At 36.3% G+C, this 22734-nt stretch overlaps 1 protein-coding gene across 3 annotated transcripts in view; it reads left to right on the top strand.

Moving 5' to 3' along the window:
- Positions 1-22734, top strand: part of LOC146488547 (cytoplasmic dynein 2 intermediate chain 1-like) — a 38064-nt gene that overhangs the window by 1130 nt on the left and 14200 nt on the right. For all 3 annotated transcript variants that reach the window (XR_014866370.1, XM_085118260.1, XM_085118244.1), the window contains exons 2-22: positions 1392-1442; positions 2810-2896; positions 3421-4167; positions 4463-4509; positions 5047-5089; positions 5983-6060; positions 7170-7220; positions 7669-7797; positions 13230-13295; positions 13710-13730; positions 14082-14153; positions 14623-14644; positions 15020-15126; positions 15546-15659; positions 17114-17225; positions 18009-18106; positions 19155-19278; positions 20630-20727; positions 21258-21328; positions 21642-21717; positions 22317-22431. Coding sequence is in view for 2 of the 3 variants with exons in the window: in XM_085118260.1 (XP_084974386.1) it covers positions 1392-1442; positions 2810-2896; positions 3421-4167; positions 4463-4509; positions 5047-5089; positions 5983-6060; positions 7170-7220; positions 7669-7797; positions 13230-13295; positions 13710-13730; positions 14082-14153; positions 14623-14644; positions 15020-15126; positions 15546-15659; positions 17114-17225; positions 18009-18106; positions 19155-19278; positions 20630-20727; positions 21258-21328; positions 21642-21717; positions 22317-22431 (2329 nt within the window). In the remaining variant the exon portion in view is untranslated. The remainder of the gene's footprint in view (positions 1-1391; positions 1443-2809; positions 2897-3420; positions 4168-4462; positions 4510-5046; positions 5090-5982; positions 6061-7169; positions 7221-7668; positions 7798-13229; positions 13296-13709; positions 13731-14081; positions 14154-14622; positions 14645-15019; positions 15127-15545; positions 15660-17113; positions 17226-18008; positions 18107-19154; positions 19279-20629; positions 20728-21257; positions 21329-21641; positions 21718-22316; positions 22432-22734) is intronic.

Genomic DNA, 22734 nt, shown 5'->3' with positions numbered 1-22734 from the left:
TATGTTTTTGAAATAGAGTTTGAGTTAGTTGAGGTAAATTTGAGCAAAGGGAAAGTAAATTAGTTTGAGTTTAAAACAGGGAGTTTGATGTCACCTAGTTCAAGTTAGCTGATAGCAAATTACTGAAGAAAGGAGGTTAAATCTAGGGGAAATCCTATTTTGTTTGAGTTGGCTGGGACGTCAAGTTAACTGAGTTCTAGTTGCATGCAGCAGGGTTCTACTGTAGATGTAAGTTGTAGAAATACTATTTCAGTGCAGCCTAGTGCATTCATCCATACCCAAAGTAAACTTTGTATTACATTCTATTCTCTATCGCTACGCTCAGCCGAATAGAAATCATTTCTAATGTAAGTGGAATGAGTAATGAACACAACAGTAGTGGAGGGAGCCGCCAGTAATTATCGTTTATTACAATAGTACAGTGCCAAGATACAAGCAAAGACAAAACACAGTCCATATAAAATATACAATTACAAAACAAAATATAAATGCTGAACAATTCAATAACAAAAAGTACAACTCAGCGAAACATTTTCGAGGTAGGATATAGAAAAAATGTCTAGACAAGGCTAGAACTTTACTCTAAATGATAACTAGTGACAACTATATACGGAAAAAATTAGCCTCGAGAAAAACTGGTCGGCGTCAAGTGGTGTGATATGCGCAAGGAGTGGTTATAAAGGCACATGAAACCCCTAATGGGAATAGAAACAATACAACCAAATTAACAACCAAAAGAAATACATTTAGGAATAGGTGACCAAATGTTGGAAAATTTGCATCAACTTGCCTATTATTTTGAGGTTAATGTATACGTAATAAGTAGACAAGAAAGTTCACCAGTTGATGCAGTATTCCAACTTTGTACAATTTGGTGGAGACTACACTTGTAGTTATAGCAACCAACAATCAGCTGTTTTCAATAACTGCAATGCAAGCCCTTACATGTATAAACCAGGATTCGAACCAGCACATGTTTTTTTCCGACTATGCCTGTGTCATTTACTGAATAATACATCGTTCTCTTATAAACCTGTCATACACAGTGCTGCTATTGTAAGAATTATAGTTTTTTTGTCATTATAGTGATTGTAAACTTTGTGGCTGAAAATATGGCAAAATAATAAAAAAGGAACATACTGTCAAGTAACTGGAAATTATAAGTTGTATATATATATATCCCCAGAAGAGGTCTTTCCAATCTGGAACTAACTGTAAAAATAATATTCTTCCAAAGTCCCTGAAAATTAACATTCATAGGTTTTTGTAAGAACACCTACAAACATTTTATGGTATACATGGCTCTTCTTAATGAGTTAAGAACATCAGTGGAAGATTGATTAACAATGTACAGGTATTTGTTTAATGAATTCTTTTGTTTTTGCTTTTAGGATCGTAAAGAAGACACATGGAAAGAATCTGATCTTAAAAAAGTATTAAAGGTTAGAAAAACAAGTGAGCAAAATAATAAAAAAAAAACGAGGAATGAAAGGAAATTAGTTATGACAATGTAAAATTATACAATACAGTGTCAATTGGCAAATATAACAGTAATAATTATATAAATAATATTGTAATGGAACTTTTATATGGCCTGTTAAATTCCCAAGTGTTTATGAACAGTAATGTGCCGGGTTTATCTTCTACTAAAGTACAGGACAAGTGCACTGTACATGCATGCACATTAAACATGATATTACCTGGTTGTTTTACCATAGAAGAGGATAGAAAATTAATGATTACAAAAACTTGTTGCAGTGTGCAATCTAGGCCGCGTTTTTGTGTTATCGATGCGGAATATTCTATTCTGACGCAAACTGAAATTATGACGGAGTCACACTGTCGCAAAAAAAAGTTTCCTCATAAATAAGTACTTCCAAAGCAGCAGGGAATAGTAAAAGTAAATTTGAAAAAAATAGGTGTGCTTACTAGCCTGAAGTGAGCTCGCAAAATGGCTACGTGCTTACGAGTAGTTTTTGTGTCAGGCGTTCCACACAATTCTGAGAGAGACGGGAGCATAGATTTCGACGTTCTGCATGTGTTGCTCTGCTGATTGATTCACGCTTCGTTTGTTGACTTTGTTTTTTTGTTTTCGTTTCATTATGAAATGACAACAAAAGCTAAGTTCATTTTTTATGCAAAAGAGAATGGCAGTTGAACTTGAAAAGCATGAAGGTGGGCTGGATAAGGATGGTGAAGCTGGAGAAGTCAGTTATTCAAAGTTTCAATATCATAGTTTGATCCAGGTAGACCATATTTGAAATGACCCAATTTAAAATGCCATGTGGGACATATGACCCACTTTGACTAATTTCTAGATTGAACACTGTTGTTGCAAAACTGTGAATTGAAGTGTTTTGGTTAATGTCCCTATCCAAGCAATCCATAGCCCCCCTCCCATCTCCATTAAGCCCCACTTTCCATGCAAGAAAACGCAATAGGAAACATTCTTTAATACTCAGGCATAGATATGCAATGTACTTTACCAATGGCCAAACCATCAGTGTGTTTGAAATTAGGAACACTTGGTCTATGCTATGTTTTGAGGCTGTGAGGTAGAATTTTTTTAAAAGCTAGTTCAAATTTTGTTCAAAGTTTAATAAGTGATTGGAAATCAATAACTGCCTCCCCCCACCCCTTCTCAAAGCCTGAAATACAGTAAAATTAATAGTCCAATGAGAACTTCATAGATCTTTTATGGTAAATTGGTTCAAACGTCTCATTCATATACATGTATATTAGTAGTAGAAAGAATAGTCAAGTATTAAAGGGAATCACTTTGTTGATTTTTATTATTATGTTAATGCAGCCAGATGAGAAAAGAAAATCAAAAGATGACAGCAAAAAATCGAAAGAAAGGTCAAGTCACAAGTCTGAGGACAAGAGAGAACGCAGGGTACAGATACACGTACATTTAATCATTTTAGTACTTGCAGTGAAATTTTAACAATCAAACACTTTATTAGATCTGTGGGAGGAGAAAATATGTTGTGTTGGGAGCATTTGTCAGCAACTTTTGGACAGTTACAGTCAGTTTTGGATGAAGAGTGCCATGTGGGCAGAAATATGTACAGTGTTTTAAATTAACTGTTCACTGATAATTAGGCAAAGGCAACAAATAAATATAAGAGTAAATTAAATACTCGTGTGTTATACAATGTAATTGTGATTGGAGCACATTTACATGGATCTGTTCCTTACTGCTGTGTACAGTGTAAAGACTATTGGCATTACCTGGATGTCATTTTTATTCAGGTCCTTTATCCCCTAATCAAATTCAAATAATTTTGGGTTTTGTGGTGGAGAGAAAACTCAATGCATATATAGGTGAATCCAGTTTCCCTCCTTTCAAAGAAATGTGATCAAATGACAGTCTTTGAGGGTGATTTTGAATTGTTCGTGCTGTTGTTGTTTGGACAGGAACAGGATGATGACAGGAAAAGAAGGAGCCATGATGATGTAGCCAATGGAGAAACAGACCACAGAAGAAGAGATAGGGACAGAGAGAGGAGAAAAAGAGATGAAGAGAAGGACAAAGACAGAACAAGGGAAAAGGATCATGATAGGGAAAAAAGAAGAGAAAAAGATACAAAGGATTCAGAAAGGACAAAAGAAAGGAGCACCATGGACAGATCAAAAGAAAGGGACAAAAGCAGAGAAAGACGGAAAGAGAGAGAAGATGGCGATAAAGAACGTGATAGAGGGAGAAGAAGAGACCAAGATCCAGAGAAGAGGAAAGACGAGGAGGGTGGTCGTGAAAGAAGAGAGAGACATAGGGAACAGGATAGGAGTAAAGAGAGACGAGGTGAACGTGATCGCAGTAAAGAGAAACAAAGAGATCAGGACAGAAGTAAAGACAGGAGGAAAGAGAGGAGCAGTGAGGACAGAGACAGGGAACGAAGAAAAGACAGGGAGTCTGAGAGGAGAGGAGAAGGAGACAAACAAGGGAGCAGAGACACCAGCAGGGATAGGAGGAAAGAGAGAGATCGAGAAGAAAGGGGAAAGGAGAGAACAAAAGAAAGAGAGAGAGAACGAAACAAGGACAGGGAACACCGCAAAGAAAGGGATAGAGATAGACTGGAGAAAGAAAATCTAGATTCCGTCAAAGATGACCGACGGAAAAGTGATAGACGTGATAAGGACTCAGAGAGAAGATCAAGGCATGAGGTAACAGTACAATCTACATGTGTTTCTAAAACTACAACTGTGGTGCATTTTTTCCAACTACATTTTCTGTATTAATACAGAAAGTACCATACATTTAAATGATGCAGTTAATGTCCAGCATGGTTATACAATGTAAGATACAATTATTTGTACATGTAAAGGTGATTAATTGCAGAGGTGTACATGTATCTATTGCATGTGTACATGTAACTTAACAATTTTATCAAAATGATGTTCTTTCATTCCAGTTACTTCTTAATGCTTAATGATCCGTATTATTACATGTACATCGCAGGAAAGCTCAAAAGAAAGAAGCCATGATGACAAAAAGGGTGATAGAAGGTAGTGAAGTTTGTAACTACATGTAAGAGAGTCTGTAGTAGTGGAAGAGACGATTTAGGGACTGGGGTAGCCAACTTCCAGGCTTTGGCAGAAACTTCATATTTTACTTTTTAAATTCACACACAGATACTGTCAACATGCACTGTGGTTTTGTTTTGGTTTACCTTTAAGAAAAATTGAGCCAATTTGATTTTTACATGATTGTAATTTTCCTTGTCTCTGATTAAACATAGTCTGGGAAAAAGTATATTGGAATTTTTCCCCTCCTTGTCCATACAGTTTGGCTGTTTATCCTTTGGTCTCTGTAGCATTCTTTGCTGACTTGTAACTTTTTGGCCTTCTGTCTTTTTATACTATTACGCAGTTAACTTCAGCTTCTTTTTACAGATTTCTCTTTCTTGACCTTCACTGTCCCAAATTCCATTTTCTCTCGGTTCTCTTCCCTTCCTCTTATTTTTTGTTCTTTCCCGGTGTGTGTCCCTGCTTAGCAAGGCCATCCAAATACATTGGTACATGTGTGTACATTTTGTTTTACAGAGAAACAAAGGAAGATAAAGAAAGAAGAAGGGAAAGAAGTGAGGTAATTGGAAATGAAACCAAAATTCTGAGTTCATAGAAAACAATGTTTTATTCCTTCTAGAATAGCAAACAGAACATTTCCTTATAGCATAAAAGTCAAAGCTCAGATCCTGTTCATACATCAATCATGTACATATAGCTACAGTAGAACCCGGTAACTCGAACTCTGAAGGGAAACGAAAAACTGTTCAAGTTAGAGGGGTTTTGAGTTATCGGGGTCGATTAAAATGTTCAATTTTCCAGGTTAATAATTAATAGTTTATTGATTTTTAGCACTTCGGTATACAATATAGTCTGAAATGTCAGCCGTCTCCTCCCCCTAACCAACAGGGGGCACTCCCCCTGTTGGTTAGGGAGAGGAGACGGCTGACATTTCACACTATATACAATACAATGCAAATTAAACTTATTTCACGAGAAACTAATACATTTTGTAACAACTGTAACGATTATGCATTCTTACGACAATGCAATACTGTGAGTGTAACTTTTTAATACACTCAATTTGTGTTCCCTTTTGCATTGTCCAGTCTTTGTTCAAGTGTTAGAATTCAATCACACGATAAGAAAAACTAATGGGATATCTCAATGGGCATCCGTGGCGAGTTATAAGAACCAGAAATTCGAGTTATCGGGGTAAATTTTGACCAAGGAAAACGAAATTTAGTTCAAGTTAGCGAGGTTTTCGAGTTATCCGAGTTCGAGTTAACCGAGTAAGAATGACTGAAAAGTTGGGTCAAATCCAAGGGAATTGAGACTCAGTTCAAGTTAGCGGGGGAGTTCGAGTTATCCAAGTTTGAGTTGCCGGGGTTCTACTGTATTGCCATACTTGCCAGGAATTAACAGAGATCAATATTCAGTCTTTCAACCTATTATTTGTGTCTTACTCAATAGAAATCTGATGAGAAAGATAAAGAAGACAGAGTAAAAAGGAGAGAAAAGGAATTGACAGATTTGCTAAAACAGGAAGAGGTACTAGCAGAAACTTAAAAGTGATTTCAAGCAGCTTGGTGTTGACAATATTTTGTTAAACTCAGTTCATGTACTTATTCTCTTCTTTATCAAGTTTTGACAATATTTTAAAGTCACACCATGTATTAGCCATGAACATCTACACAAATGATTTTTCAAGCTGACTAATTATAATGCAAAGAAAACAGATGTTGTAGTGGGAGACCAAACAAAACAATTTTTTCTTTATCTGGCAGCTGTATTGTCAAGTTGTCTTAGCTACAGCTGTTCTTATTATGCAGCTTAAAGTGTTTTATAACTTGAAATTGACTGCGCACCCATTCTTTGACCCAGGAGCATGATTAGTAAAGCTCTCCTAAGATAACTAAAGATGATTCTAAGGTATTGGTTTCTCGACGATATCCTATTGTTGGCATATCAGTAGACATTTTGATGAGAAACAATACATTGTGATTCAAAACAGATTATTCCCAGGGTTTTTTGAAGTGGAAAGTCACTGCGTTTTCTGAAAACTTTGAATAATCAAGTATTGAGTATTGAGGATTGGGTAGACTTTTGAGTGAATTGAGTTTTTATTGTTGACTCAATTCTCCATACTCGATTTTCATGAGGATTGAGTTGAGACTGTCAACTTACATTTGAGTGGTACTGTAAGTTGTGATGTTGCATGAGCTTTTTTTTTCTGCAACTTGCAATGCAATTCAGTTGCTAGATGCATGGGGACTAAATTTGGTAACACTGCATTTAGCAACTTTTCTCTTGTAATCTGCAGGAAAAGTAGACTTGTATTTTAATAATTTATTTGTACATAGTGCATATACTTTGGGATACATTCATGTGTTCGAGTTCATTAAGTGGCTATAAGAATAATAACATACTTTTATGTGCAGTCTTGAAGGTTCAATTTTTTCAGTGTAGTTTTTTAAGGAAATTCGTGCTTGTGGTTTCCAAAATGTTTTAGTAAAGGATGAGGAACAGATTAGGATTGTCAGTTTCAAAGAGGAGCAAATCAGAATCAAGTTGTTTAGGTGTGGAACATCAATGTGATCTGTTTGTAGAAATATCAAGATGAATGTTTTTTTGTTTTTTCTTTGTGCCACCCTTGGCAGGAATCAAGGAAAGAGCATTTGAAATTTAGATCAGACACTGTGGAAGAGGCAGTAAGTCAAATGGCTTTAAACTATTGAACTGTCTTATTTGTAAAATGCTGGAAATAGTCCCTTGATTCATCAACTCCAAAGATAGCAAAGTCTATAGACCTTTTTCATAAATGGCGGCAGATTTATTATTCTATTCAATATATGTTACGGTAATTAGCCTTACCAATCTCGTTTTAGGGTAAAAATTATACTGAATTCTGCACATGTTAGCGAGGCTAGTAAGGCTAATTTTCATGAAAATAAAATAATTTATCGGCCGCCATTTATGAAAAAGGTCTATTAAGATGATTAATGGGGTAAAATAATTATACAGCTCATTATATTGCTTATCGGTTAAAACCAAAATTATGTAAACTATAATTACAAAAATATTTATTATTAGTTTACACTACAAGACTTTGATAGTAAAGAAAAAGCTTGTCTGAAATTCGTGGTTTGTCTTTTTAAGGACATTATAGAAGAAGATGTTGAACAAAAGAGGAAGGCTTCATTGAAAACAATGGCATCAGCAGATGCAGTGGAAGAGGTCCACGATGAAGAGAATGATGGATATGATTATGAGGATGATGACTTTGAGGTAAGAGTGAAATGGGATCATTTTAGGTACAGGATGGTTGGTCAAGGTGTGGATCATGCAGTTTGGTAGATTACAAACTCTACCCACTGGATTAAGTCATGCATGTACATGCATGTCCAAATTTCTTAGGCAGGCTGGGAACAAGAAGAAGACAGAGGGAAGGGTCTTTAGTCTATTGTCAGTTAACTGATTTTGAATTAATAAGTTTCTCTGTAAGGAAGCAACATTCTGGTGGTCTATATAATTTACAGTAAATTACAATTTAATTAGTAACAGAAGTGTCCAAATTGGACCAATACAGGGAAAACATGTTTGAAAGACTTTTGAGCTTCAGAGAGACGACGGAGGATAGAGGAGCTGCAAGGTTCATGAACTTGAAGAAGTCTAAACTTGTTTATTTGTTAGTCCTTTCGGGTTACATTACATGCACATTTATTAAAAGTTGAAATACGTTTCACTACCTCATTGTAATGTATTGGATCCTTTTGGATATTAATCAAAGGCTCCTGTGAGCCAACTCGTGAATGCAGATGACACATAGTAATTGCAATTTAGACGGCTACGGAAACTTCCTTGAAAGCTAAAAGAAAATAATGATATGTTTGCCCGATTATGTAACGAAAAATAACCATTCTTGTACTATAAAAATGATTGTCAAATTATTCTCTACAGATTGAATAAGATTATTCTGATGCGCCGATTAAAAAAAAAAATCACGTGTTTTTTTATTCAAAGTTCATAGAAGCACGCCATGTGCAGCTACGTCATACAAATTCGTGTCCGATAGTCCGGGGCTACTCGATTTTGCGATCGGGCTAGTGGATTCGGACCATCACTTGCCCGATGGGCAAGTGAAGTATTTTTGGGAATTAAAATTACAAAATTACTGTAGGGCATACTTTTTTTAACTTCTGGGTAGATTTGGCTTTTTCAAGCCGATCTCACAAAGGGAAATCTGCTCAACAAAGTATCGCATTACATTTCATGCCCGACATAAATGCGTGAAATTTTTCCTTTGGAGTTCAGTCCACGCAATCCTCAAGTAAAAATAATGAAATATGACAAGCTCTTGCTAAATAAGAATTATTTATCGACCGCGTCCTTTTGCTTTCCCATAAATTACTAGTTGTAAATTTTGAAAATGAAACATTTTTTCCCTTTGAAACCTCTATGAAAGCTGAAATTTGCATAATTTTGTTTACAACGTCAATGATGCGTGACATGGCACGTTCCGCTTTTGCGTGAAAACTGACAGCAAAACTATTTTTTTTTTTAGCAAACTAATCTACTTGATGTAATACTTTTGCATGCGAAGGAAAAATATGATGAAAGATGTCGAGTTTTCATGTATGCAAAGTTATGATTAGCAGTGAACATTTCAGTTAATAAGAGTGCTTCTTTCAGCTGAAGACATTTTCTGGCGGGAAATATTTTTTGGTGGCAAAATTTCAAGTTGGGCAACGCAACATCATGTATTCTTTCTGCCTAAAACGATTCAGTTAGTTCAATCGCGAAGGGAGGATAGGTTAAAAAATTGGTGAGGCCTACAATAAATAAGGCCACTAGTGCTAAAGGTAAAAGCTCTAAAAACCGGATGGCGGCGGATGGCGGATGATAAAATGCGGATGACTAAAAAATTAAAATAATAAATAAATAAATAAATAAATAAATAAACAAACAATTTCTTAGGCCCAATTTCTTTTAGAAATATATGCAAAAATTACGTGAAAATTAAGTACTGATTCATGCCGAAAGACCTACGCTATGGCTTGACTTTTGTATATGTTATGAAGTTGCACTAGGAAATAGCCGGAACAAATTTTTCACAAGAACCCTTAGCTCATAACACAAATCAATGTTTGGGGGTGTTTTATAAACGTTTGGGCGATTTTTAGGTATATTTGGGAGGAGATAGGTTTTCTCAAAAGAGTAAAAAAAAAAATTGGAAAAATAAGAAATAGTTAAGATTTGATGTAGTTTAAAAATTAGAATTTGAAGTTAAAATTGATATATGGACACTCGAACAGTCCCTTACGTTCGATTTTGCGATCGGGCTAGTGGATTCGGACCATCACTTGCCCAATGGGCAAGTGAAGTATTTTTGGGAATTAAAATTACAAAATTACTGTAGGGCATACTTTTTTTAACTTCTGGGTAGATTTGGCTTTTTCAAGCCTATCTCACAAAGGGAAATCTGTTCAACAAAGTATCGCATTACATTTCATGCCCAACATAAATGCGTGAAATTTTTCCTTTGGAGTTCAGTCCATGCAATCCTCAAGTAAAAATAATGAAATATGACAAGCTCTTGCTAAATAAGAATTATTTATCGACCGCGTCCTTTTGCTTTCCCATAAATTACTAGTTGTAAATTTTGAAAATGAAACATTTTTTCCCTTTGAAACCTCTATGAAAGCTGAAATTTGCATAATTTTGTTTACAACGTCAATGATGCGTGACATGGCACGTTCCGCTTTCGCGTGAAAACTGACAGCAAAACTAGTTTTTTTTTAGCAAACTAATCTACTTGATGTAATACTTTTGCATGCGAAGGAAAAATATGATGAAAGATGTCGAGTTTTCATGTATGCAAAAAGTTATGATTAGCAGTGAACATTTCAGTTAATAAGAGTGCTTCTTTCAGCTGAAGACATTTTCTGGCGGGAAATATTTTTTGGTGGCAAAATTTCAAGTTGGGCAACGCAACATCATGTATTCTTTCTGCCTAAAACGATTCAGTTAGTTCAATCGCGAAGGGAGGATAGGTTAAAAAATTGGTGAGGCCTACAATAAATAAGGCCACTAGTGCTAAAGGTAAAAGCTCTAAAAACCGGATGGCGGCGGATGGCGGATGATAAAATGCGGATGACTAAAAAATTAAAATAATAAATAAATAAATAAATAAACAAACAATTTCTTAGGCCCAATTTCTTTTAGAAATATATGCAAAAATTACGTGAAAATTAAGTACTGATTCATGCCGAAAGACCTACGCTATGGCTTGACTTTTGTATATGTTATGAAGTTGCACTAGGAAATAGCCGGAACAAATTTTTCACAAGAACCCTTAGCTCATAACACAAATCAATGTTTGGGGGTATTTTATAAACGTTTGGGCGATTTTTAGGTATATTTGGGAGGAGATAGGTTTTCTCAAAAGAGTAAAAAAAAAATTGGAAAAATAAGAAATAGTTAAGATTTGATGTAGTTTAAAAATTAGAATTTGAAGTTAAAATTGATATATGGACACTCGAACAGTCCCCTACCAACCCGGTGTGCTCTTGGGTTGGAGGCAACCCAACCTTTTATCCCTTCTTTAAACCTCTTAAAATTCCATCCAAATTCACATTTACCCCCACCTTAAGAGAAGCAACCGAACTGGCAAATAATCTCCCACGCAGATGTTCTCTGGGCTCGTTGCGCAATATTTTCTTCCCCATGAACGGAAATATGACGTGACGAGCTCTAAAAATGTCTGCGTGGAAGGCTAACTGGCAAATCCAGTAAGTTATTTTGCCTACATTATGCTGTATACTTGCGGGTCTAAGGGTAAGCTAAGCCTTAAGGGGCTGTAAAACAATGAAAATAAGATTTACCTCAACAGAAGCCGTAAGACATTGGTCAAAGCTATAACTAAAATGCTACTATCGCAATTTTGTAATATGCATTAAAATGCAAGAGTTATAAATAATCCCTACCATCGTGGGCTGGACTAGCATTTTCACTATACATGTACAGTGTACACACAAAAAAAAGGTTACCAAAAATTGCCTGACATTAAAAAAAGGTTAAAGTTTGATGGACTTTCAACAATTCATTCACTTAACTCACCTCTTCCAAACAAAAGTTGGCTGGCCAAATCTGCGTTGCTTTCCGACAACTCAGACATCGGTTAACCTAGGTGCGTGGTTCATTCACTCGAGCTATTACTCACGCTAACAAGCCTTTCTACAGGTGCCGAGCACGTACAAACGCTCCGTGCAAAATTGACAACTATATAAGGTAGGGTGGTGTGTCGATTAAGTACTGTAGTGGTAGTGGTGTAGTTTTCTTTGTTAAATGTCAGTTATTAATAAAGATGGGAAAAAAAGGACTGTAGTGATGATGTTAAGTTGAAAAGTAGAATGGAGCCCGATGATAAAGTACATCTTCTCCCATGAAAGTTCTTTCTTTTTTCGGATCCGATGATACATGAAGAAAAATGTGGCATATCTGTCATTAATTAATTTATCAATTTATTTATTATTTTAATTTTTTTGTCATCCACATTTTTGTCATCCGCCATCCGCCGCCATCCGGTCTGTATTTTAAAGAGACCCCTAAAAAGCGTCTTGTTTATTCAAAGTCCATGCCGACAATTACTTTTAAATTAAATTATTTTTAATTTTGTGGAAAAAAACGAAAAAACCTAACTAATAACTTTGCTCAGATTCAACGAAAAATCTCCATTCTTACACTAAAATGATTGTCAAATTATTCTCTACAGAATGAATAAGAGAATTCTGATGCGTCGTGAAAAAAATTTTCACGTTTTTTTTTTCACTAATTGAGTTTACGACCCCGGACTTTCTGTAAAACTGAAAAAACTTGTAACTTTGCTCAGATTTAGCGAAAAATCTCCTTTTTTGCACAAAATGATCGTCAAATTATTCTCTACATACATGTATTGAATAAGAAAATCCTGATGTGCCATGAACAATAAATGTTCGCGTGTTTTTTCCACTAATTGAATTTAAAACTCATTCATTGCGCACGCCCAAAAGTTAACGACAGAACCGACCAACCAACTAACCAACCAAGTCAACAGTCACTTATCGCTATAACTCGTTCATTGCGCATGCACGCATTCACGAGTTAAAAATGCTTTTCACTTGAGCAATAGTCACTATCGTATTTGTATGAAATCAAACTGAGGCAAATACACTGTGTGTACACACAGGAGTTGTGGTGAATGATGTTTAAAAGCTGGTGCACTGTATTTTACAAAACATTTTTAATCTGTATTAATTACACTCTGAAAGTATCAGGCTTGAATGAATTGAACAATTAAAATTTTTCAAAGTCTGACTTCTAATGTTTCATTTGACCACATTCTGGAATGAGAATAAACGTAAAAGTTGTTAGATTTCTGTTTTTAAGTAAATTTGGGACTCCATTTCTGCAAACTTTCGCTGATACACGATAATTTAAGAGCCATTTTGTGCTCCTGTAACTCCAAAAACCTCTTATGAGGGATTTTTTGTCATCATTGTATGTATTCGTAGGGTCAATTTAATGCACCCTTACAGAGAAAAACACGTACTTGCTGTCTTGCAAAGTCTTGAATCCATTACTTGTCACCCCTTCACATGTATGTTTTTATTATGATGTCTAATCTCACTCATCTGACATTATTATCATTGGCATGTCATATTTGTGATCTGATTGTATAGGATTATGATGAAGATTTTGAAGATGATGTTGAGGATCAAGATGATGAGACAAGTGTTGATATACAGGTTAGTACGACAAAGAAACCACTGTGAATGTTTGACCCACACATCCAAGCAAACACCTAACCAAGTGACCAGCAAGTGAGTGGCTGAGCAGTCTGCTAAGTGACTACATTGTACAGTAAGTAAGTAGTCAGGCAACAGGCTGGCAAGTGTCTGACTGAGTCAATCAGTGAGCAAGCAGGCAAGTGAAGGAATGACAGACTAATCTGGTCAAAGGTTTTGAGTTTTAAGATGCACCTTATTTTATGAGTTCTTAACTACCATTCAAATTAAGGCAAATATAATTTGAGCACTGTGAAAGAGCTACCTTGTAACAGGTGATTTGATTTGGCTGAAATACAAGTGTAAATATTGCAAGTTTTAGTTTGCCTACTTCTAGTTTATTGTAACACTATGAATTTGCTTATCTTTATGCAGGATCACTCTGGAATGGAAGAGGTATGTTGTGTCATATGTACTGTATATAGGAATGCATGGAATATCTTTGGTGTTTCCAAGTCATACATGTACAGTGTACTGAAGCAGCCCTCAACATCAAACATAAAAACCCTGAATTGACATGCTGATTGTGATGTGCTCCTACTGTACATGTATATTCATATTCATTGATTGTGGTGTACATGTAGATGCACAACAACCGCTGTTTTAATGTAACAAATTACTGGTATACTTCATTTGATAATTAAATAATAAATAGGTTGAGCTCATGTGTTAGCTTATCCAGGCAGAAGGTTTCACCAAGATATTACTAATAGTTTATTTTAATTATTTGGTTACTTGCATGTACAGCTTCTTCAAGCCATTAATGCAGAGAATGAGGGTGCAAGAACTTCATCCAGGGAAGACAGAGAACAAACGAAGGTTGGCTAAACTGAAATTCTTTGTTGTAACGTTGTTACATAATGTATGTCTCAGAAATTGTTGTGCTGTAGGCCTAACAGTTTAAGATCTTTTAGTTTTCCCAACAATCAGGATTCCAAGATTCCAGAAAATGAAGTCAGCTCATTTGTGGCCTGCATTAACGTTTCCTGGAATCTACATTTTATAATATTCTTTGAATAGCCAGGTCATAATGGTCAAAACTTTTCTGCTTAAGATCACTTTACTTGTTTGGTTTTTAAAGCTTATTTTGAAAAATACAACAGTTTTCCCTGTAGCTACAGTTTTTCTGAAATGCATTTAGGTTATCAAATGAAAGCTAACTTTTTGTTTGGCCAGAATTTTTTAAATTATCAACCTCTTTCAGATTTAGTAAAACTATGTAAATCTAAAAGGTGGTTGATAACGTTCTTGTTAATTGTGTGCTTGGATTTTATTCCTTCTTGTTTAGGAACACACAGAAACTCACAAAGGTGAGTGATATAACCTTGTTGCAAACTGTAGAGTATTTTCATGTACATACATCAGGGATGGTGGAGCAGTTTCAAGGTCGCTGTAGTTAATCAGCTTCCTAAGGTCAGATCTTGTGATGTGATTTGAGTTCACTTGAGTTGAATGCTCAAATATTCCTGGTTGTCTTTCGCATTGAAGTTTTTTTAATTATTATTATTATTATTATTATTATTATTATTATTATTATTATTATTATTATTATTATACTATTATTAATTCAGGACTGCAATTGGGTAAAGAATAAAATAATTTATATGTGTAATGCCTGGGTTTTGCATCTGATGTGTATACATGTAGCAACATTGTTTTAAAGGAAGCCTTTCCATTTTTCTTAGAAAAAGTGCGACCAACCACTGCTACTCATGGAAGAATAAACTTTGTTGCTGCAAAACAGAAGCAGATCACTGATAAAGTAGCCTCACGGACAAGAAAGAGAGGACAGGTGGAAAATAATTTAAAATGTGCTTGCAAAATTCTGCAATTAATCAGTTATACCTCTAAGCACAAATTTGTGAGTTCAAAGAAAATATTGCTACAATTTAATTCCAAATTCACAATGGTACAGTACTCAATTATCCAACTACTCACTTGATTTTCAGTAAGGTAGAACCAGCTTACTGGTGGACGGTGTTTTAATAGTTTGTATAGCATGTTTGAAATGCTTTGTAGTAGCTTGACTGTATAAAAAGAGACCAGAATTCACGGTTCAGGGTCGGTTACTTAATCTACACTGTATTAAGCTTCACATCTCCTGTTGACAACAACTTGACATGATAACTGTGGACAGATTGAGTAATTTCTGCTAGGGTAATCCAGGAATGATACCATTTTGTTCAGGGTGTTTTTTGATTATTGTTGCAGGAGCTGATGCACCTGATTGACCTTGATGTAGCTGTGTTTGATATTTTTGACTTGCCGCCTCTTAATGAGTATGAGCTGTACATAAAAAACTTTGGACGATCAAACACTAAGCAGGTAATTATATACATGTAGATACACTGCAATATTTACTCGTGCTGGTATGGCAACAAGTCAACATTTCGACTGTGGTTTTTCTTTCTTTGTTATTTTTTCGTACCTTTTTACATGGAAGCATTAGATCTGTGTACGAGGTGATGCACACTTCATGATTTGCCTTTTTTTTTTTTTCAAGGAGATGTGACGTATTTTGAGTTTTATTCAAGCGTATTTTTGTTTTATGTGTTGGCCCAGATTGCGGTTTTATCAAAGTGAGGAACAAACGGACAATTCAAATCATCATTTAAGTTTCTCGGTTACAGTATGTCCCCGGGTAATGTGCGAGGGCTTCTGGGAGTCCACCTCCCAAAAAAAAAGACAAGTTTGATCGTGAATTTGTGCTGAAATGTTATTCTAATTAATTGATTCTTCGTATCTCTGACAGTTTTAACGAAATTTTCAAGGACATGCTCCACACAGGCCAATAAATTCTCTTCAAAATTGACTTGCGATTCCTTCAAATCGCTTCGAAGCGAAAGTTTTACGCGTTCGCTTCTTAGGCGTAAACAAAGACTTATCTGAATAAATTTTTCTTTTAGGAAAGCTTCTTGTCTGTTTTTCTTTGTATTTTCAATGACGAAGCGCAGTAACTATGATTGTTATCTTATGTAAAGTCATAAACAAACACATGCGCGTGGATCAAATTCCATGGAAAATTTTCTTTTCATTTACATGTATCATAAACAACGAAACAATGTTGTAAGTTATTGGTGTATACTCTGCATGCATATATGTAGATTTATTTCATTGTCCTTAACAAGCAGCCTTAACCACCAAGGTTAAACCAAGGTTAAGACCTGGGGGGGGGGGGGGTACTCCCTTACGTGGGCTATATAAGTATGTGCGGCGCCAAAGGATATGGTTTTTCAGCCGCTTTGGTCATAAATAGGGAATTGATTTTAGTCATTTTGCGGCCATTTTGGTAATCAATTCTTGCACTTTAGTCTTAAATTTTTTCTTTTTTTTTTTTTTGATGAAGCTACTTCTTCATCATGATGTTTACGGTAACTGTGTACGTGCCACAATGGCTTGTCACACGCTCCGGTCACGTGCTGGACTCCAGGGGAGTTTTGAACTGAAGTTGACCAGACACTATCAGGTCATAAATAGGGTAGGGAAAATCGCAGATTTTGGTCATAAATAGGGTAAGGGTTTTGAGAAGCGGCCCGCACACCCCTATCCATTTTTTTCGGGAGTATCCTCCGGGGGGTTAAGACCTTAGAAATGGCCTTAACAACCAGCTTTTTCTTGGTGTGCAATGGGGAAGTGATTTCAGATTTAGTAACACACGAACAAACTTTGCTTATACTAAGGTCTGTTATCCTGGTGCCTGTATCACATGTAGGAGGGTGAAATATCTGTGTAAGCTACGCTGTACACATGTACAATACCTGTATTATATGTATTTGTAGGCATTTCTCCAGTGCAATGAAGATAATGTCGAAAAAGAAATACAAACAGAGGAAATAGCAATGAGAACAAAATGGACACAACATCCTGCAAGTGATGCCGTTGCGTTTGGAGGTGAGACCTCATGATGCTAAAACAACAAGTTACAACATCATCATTTTTGGTTGGTTAATTAATAGATTCATACTACCATCACGAATATAAAGCTAAAACACTCTATTTTGAAGCGTTCATAATGTATCTTTACTTAGTGCATCTGCAGCTTCCCATGGTATCTACTCTTCCTTAGCTAGTACAGTTTTGCAGTTACCTGTAGTTAGTGTAGTTTCTGTAGTAGATGTAATTGATAGGTTTTGAGTTGTCTGCAGTACGTTTAGCCGGGGTAGTTCACCAACTACAAAACTACGAAAACTACTCTAACTTTACTACAGTGACCACATGAACTATTACTTTAGTATTAAAATCGTATTTTTTAAGTTGTAATACGACCCCACAAGTTATTGCTTTAAAACCCATCATACCTAAATAAAAGTTGTCGTATGGTATGGTTCTCACCACAGTTACTTCAGAACATTTAGAAATCACCGAGTGTCAAAGGTGATGCTCGTCACGGTTGTCATGACTCTATTATCGTGTGTTTAAGTGACACTGCTATACGGTCCGTGTTGTATTGGTAGTTTCATATACGAAGTGCGTGGGCTTAGTTGTGAAGCGAGTTCCTTATAGTGTACCTCATGCAAGCAAGTGGAACTGGAAGGGAAGGAAAGAAAAAAGAAACCTTGCTTGCCAAAGAATAGGTTTCAAAGTTCCAAAATGAATTAATTTTTCCAGGCTAAAGTATTCTCATTATTCATTCATTATTTACAGTAGTGAGGTCAGTCTGACTTTTTATTCCAGATGATGAAGATGATTTACAAGAAGATTTATCCAGACTAACAGAAAAAGCCAACATTGATAGCTTAAGACTGTCAAATTTCATTCAGCGGGCCGCTCAGGTTAGTTGACAAGATGATTAGTAACATTTTCTACCACTGTATGTCACCTTTGGAAAAGGAAATCAGGAACGTTTTCTAAAAAGTGGCAACCAGTCATTTAAGTAAAGTGTTGGCATTTTTAAACTTTCATCGAGAAATGTTTCCTGTAGAACAGTGGCATAAAACTTATTTGCTTGTCGAAGACAAGAAAGAATTACTAAACATCATCTTGATCGGAAAACACCTCGTTTTCATTTACTTTCAACGCAATGGCTTAGTTATATGCGACTAAAAAACTAGTTTCGTCTGAGACCTCGTCACGACTTCTGTTGAAAAAATTAAAATATTCAGAAAATGAAAATGAAAATCAAAACGTAGAACCATTTCTCGACAGCTTTCATTTGAATGATCTCACTTTTGGATTTACCACATACTTCACCATTAGTTTTTACTTGAATGGTCATACTTGAGGATCTTACCCAGTTGCAAAAGTTCGAACCTCATTTTACAGCCTTTGAACAGCATCACAAGAAAACACTGGTAAAAAAAAAACCGAGGCTCCAATAGTCTTGGAATGTGAAATTTGCATTATAGACCTTCAAAAGTTTGTGTCTTGGAAAATTAATGGAATTTTAGAATTTTGCCAATTTTTTGAGCTGATGGTGTCAATCATCAGAACGTTCGGTCGGTGGCCCATTTCACCTAATGTTTTTCACCAGTTCTCTGATCAGTGGTTCATTATAGTCTCAGTTTTGAATGGGATTAAAAGTCATGGACAAGTCATGCATAAATTTTGTTTCCCGGTTTCGGTGTGAAAATATTCACTTGAGTGGTCGTAGTTACTGTTTGTGTACAAATTCGAAAGAAACAATGACATTTCTGCACTCAGGACTGGAGGTAGAGAAATAAATTCGTTGATTTCAATAATGTTGATAATAAACATAGAAATAAGTTTTAATAAGAGTAGGTTTCATGACAACGACGTTTCGAAGTTATGATACCTTTGAAACGTACATTTTCGCTGAATTTGAATTTAATTTAAATGTATAAATCGTGTGTTGTTTGGTAGACGTGTTTAATTTTACTGGAAGAGAGCGTCAGTGAACAGAGCAACACGCAGTTCAAAGAAAGGAAGGACATGACTTGTAGCGATGGCTTTATGCAACTAACAACCAAACACTCCTATCTTGAAGGTATGGAGATCTGGGGCAAATGAAATGCATATTTGTATCGTCTGCATTAAATGAAACACATTGTCCTTGGTATTCATTATTACAGTAAACTCTCTCGTAAGCGACCACCCTTGGTGCACGAAAAAGTGGTCGCTTACGGGAGGTGGTCGCTTACGGGAAAGATAAACAAACTAATCCTAATACTGGATTGATTAATTAATTACGTAAAAATATCACCTTAGCAGCTAAAATAAGGCAAATACACTGTAGAAACTAATTTATTTATTTTTTTCACATCTATTCATTCTTCTGATGAAACTTTGCATAACATCGTTCATGGTTCATTTTGGAACAAATCACTGTACCAATTCCCGTTTACCTACAGATCTAATTATAGCCATCTTCTCTGTCTATGAACTGTCGTTATCTGTCAGCAGTCCGGGGAAGCGTCATCAAAATTGAACTTTGTCACTTCTGAGTAATGATTTACAAGCGATCATACGTGATTATGTTGGGTGGTCGCTTACCGGAAACAGAAAACAAAAGAATATGTGTAATTTCTGGCCTAAAAAGTGGTCGCGGTCCCTTAAGAAATTTGAGTGGTGGTCGCTTACGAGAGAGCTCTTAAAACAGTATTTAACTGAGAAACAAAACTGTTGTTTACGAGGTGGTCGCTTACGGGAGGTGGTCGCTTACGAGAAGTGGTCGCTATGAGAGAGTTGACTGTAGTTGTTTCTAAGGCCCGTAATCGGTATTGTGTTCTCTAACCAATAAGTGGATAGTAATTTTCTTACGCATTCGCAGCACAATTTTAGTTCATCTTCGAACTTTTGACTGGCCTATTAAGCTATTTCTGGCTTTGTGTTTTTATTGCTTGAAGTTTTAATAGAGCTTGGGAAGTTGTTTACAGTATCTATACACAGTTTAAGCTCAGCTTAGGGACACAATTTGGCCATTTCGTGAAATCGCCGTTATTTCAAACCCAAGCCCCATTTGTCAAACCTGCCGATATCTTAGCGGACCCAAAACTAAATTATGTGTACCACGTTCTGTAACAGAAATTCAATTTTCATAGATTTTGAAAGCTTATTTTAAAGTGTTTATATAGTTTCACGGAACACTTTGAGCAAGTTGCCCTTAAAATTACAACCAGTCGATAAAACACGGTTTGAAAAAAGTACTTACTAGTATCGGGCGCGGTAAGTCGAGAAACGGGCCCCTGGTTGAATTTAGATACCAGCTATTGGGAATTCTCATTGGGTAGTTATACTAAGCTGTCTGGGTAATCCGTCAGTGAAAGCTGGAAGAAAACAGAGCAATTTTATGCGAAACTTGCAAGATCACTAAAATTTTGCCACGGTGGTTATTGTAGGTCGACCAGTGAAATGTGTACACATGTCTCCAGTGCAAACACACTGTCTGCTTATTGCTTACGGTCCAGTGACAGACAAGGGCAAAATTACTTCAAAGGTGAGTTGAACTGTTTGAGTTACATTTCTTTGATCGAGTAAGCCTATAATATGACGAAGAATGGCGATCATTGTAGAGGAAACCTATAACAATACAGATTGGAAACAAAGAATTGTAAAGCAATCATTTGTTGGGATGTAAGAAACCCATATAGGCTATTAACCTACATGTAAACATGCTGTAATATTACAACCGACTTTCTCTAGTTGGGATGCCTTTTTGATGGCGGCTTGTAATCTGTCTGGTCTTCTATCAAACAGTAATGCTGTATTATTGAATGAGACCATCTGTCTTACGTTCGCAACTAAAGCAGCTGCGAAAAGAAAGCATTCAAAAACATCAGGTTTGAACGGGATTCGAAGGTATGACCTCTGCGGAATATCGGTGAAAAGAGTAAAACGGAAAACGATTTTTATTTAAAAATAAACGAAAGAGATGAAGTTTAAGATAGATCATTTATGTAGGAAATTTGTTGTTGGTGATGTTGCAATTGATAGCTAAAGTTACGTAATAAATTCCTTTTTATAAAGGTTCGAGACAGTATTCAAGAAAAGGGTCTGGTGTGCTTCTGGAACACAAACGAACCCTCAGAACCTCAAAAGTAAGTATACTTTTACCCAGGGAGTGTGCCGAGCACCTCGGAGTTGTTCACTTTAAAAATTTACTCAGTCTCTCGTTTTCCAGTTGAAATAGACCTGTTATGACTTTGGCATGTTTAGTTTTTGTAGGGTGTGTGTAGCAGCTGCTCGCTGTTGTGTGAAACGCTTAATTTGTTGCAAAGTATTGAAAATATTGATGCACGTTAAAGTACAACTCAGTACTGAGCTTTCATCAAAACTGAGAATTTGAATCAATGTAAGCGTGATGTGACAAGTCAGAAAAAAGGAGAATTGATTTTCATTTATTTTTCTTAGAGTTTTAATCTGCGAGTCTGTTCCGAGATGTTGTTGTTTGAGTCCTTCCAAAGCAACACTGGCGTTTGCTGGCTTGGTAAGTTTCATGTTATTTACCATGAGCTATTTATTACTTGTAGAAATCAAGAACAGTCTGATCCAGTGTATCGGATATGGTTTGTAGCGATGAATGAATGCGACAACTTCAACAAACAAGGGAAAGGCTTGTGTGCAAACGTCTCCTATTCCCATTGTTTCAGGCGAAAAGAAGAGATGTTTGCACGGAGGTTTACAATGAACACAGTTTTGATTATGTTGCCATGATCTAGAAATTTCCCAGTCCCTTATATTGCCGTATGCGCGCCTATTTTGGGAGAACATTATCTGCAAATACACTAGTCAACCTAGAGGGTGAGGGTGGGGTGGGCCTTCATACTCTCCTCAGATTTCGCTCCATACCAGCTCAACGAACTCAATGGTAGAATTCGCCCAACACAGGGAAGGACTGTGAATAGTCTACTATTGTTGGACTTCGAATTGTGTTTCCTTCTAATTCGTCGACATGTTTCTAAAACGCAATCTAAGGATAGAACAAAATCTGCCTATGCACTGCGGTTATATGCGGGATTTCAACAGAACTGTGAAACCGGAAGATACGGGTTAATGCTGACAGATGTGTACTTGAAAACTTTGCAGGAGGACGGATCATTGGTAGCGTGGGATTTACGTGAGCCTTTATCTATGCACTACATGTCTAAAATCTCTGTTGGAGACAATGAAATAATCTTAAGATCCCCCACGTTTAGCACAGGTGGGTCTCCTGTAGTCACTTAGGCAGTTTCCAGTGTAAACGATGCAGTGCATGTGAAGCAAGCGTGTTATAGCTCTCAGGTTGGACCTGTTATCTAGGGCCCCTCTGGATAACAGCCATGTAGCTGAATGGGCCACCCTGGCTAAATAAAGTTTACTTCCTTACTTAAAGTAGTGCTAAATGGAAATCATACACGCTTTGAAAATAGCCAACTGGCCAGCCTCCTGGCAGGTTGAACTCCTCAGCTTTGCTTCATAATATGGTCTCGGAAGCTTTTGATAGGAGTACACGGAAAAACTCTAG

Source organism: Pavona decussata, unplaced genomic scaffold (genome assembly GCF_977016875.1).
Source record: "Pavona decussata unplaced genomic scaffold, jaPavDecu1.1 SCAFFOLD_9, whole genome shotgun sequence".
NCBI lineage: Eukaryota > Metazoa > Cnidaria > Anthozoa > Scleractinia > Agariciidae > Pavona > Pavona decussata.
The sequence above is the reverse complement of the archived record's forward strand: the minus strand, read 5'-3'. Positions and strand labels throughout refer to the sequence as shown.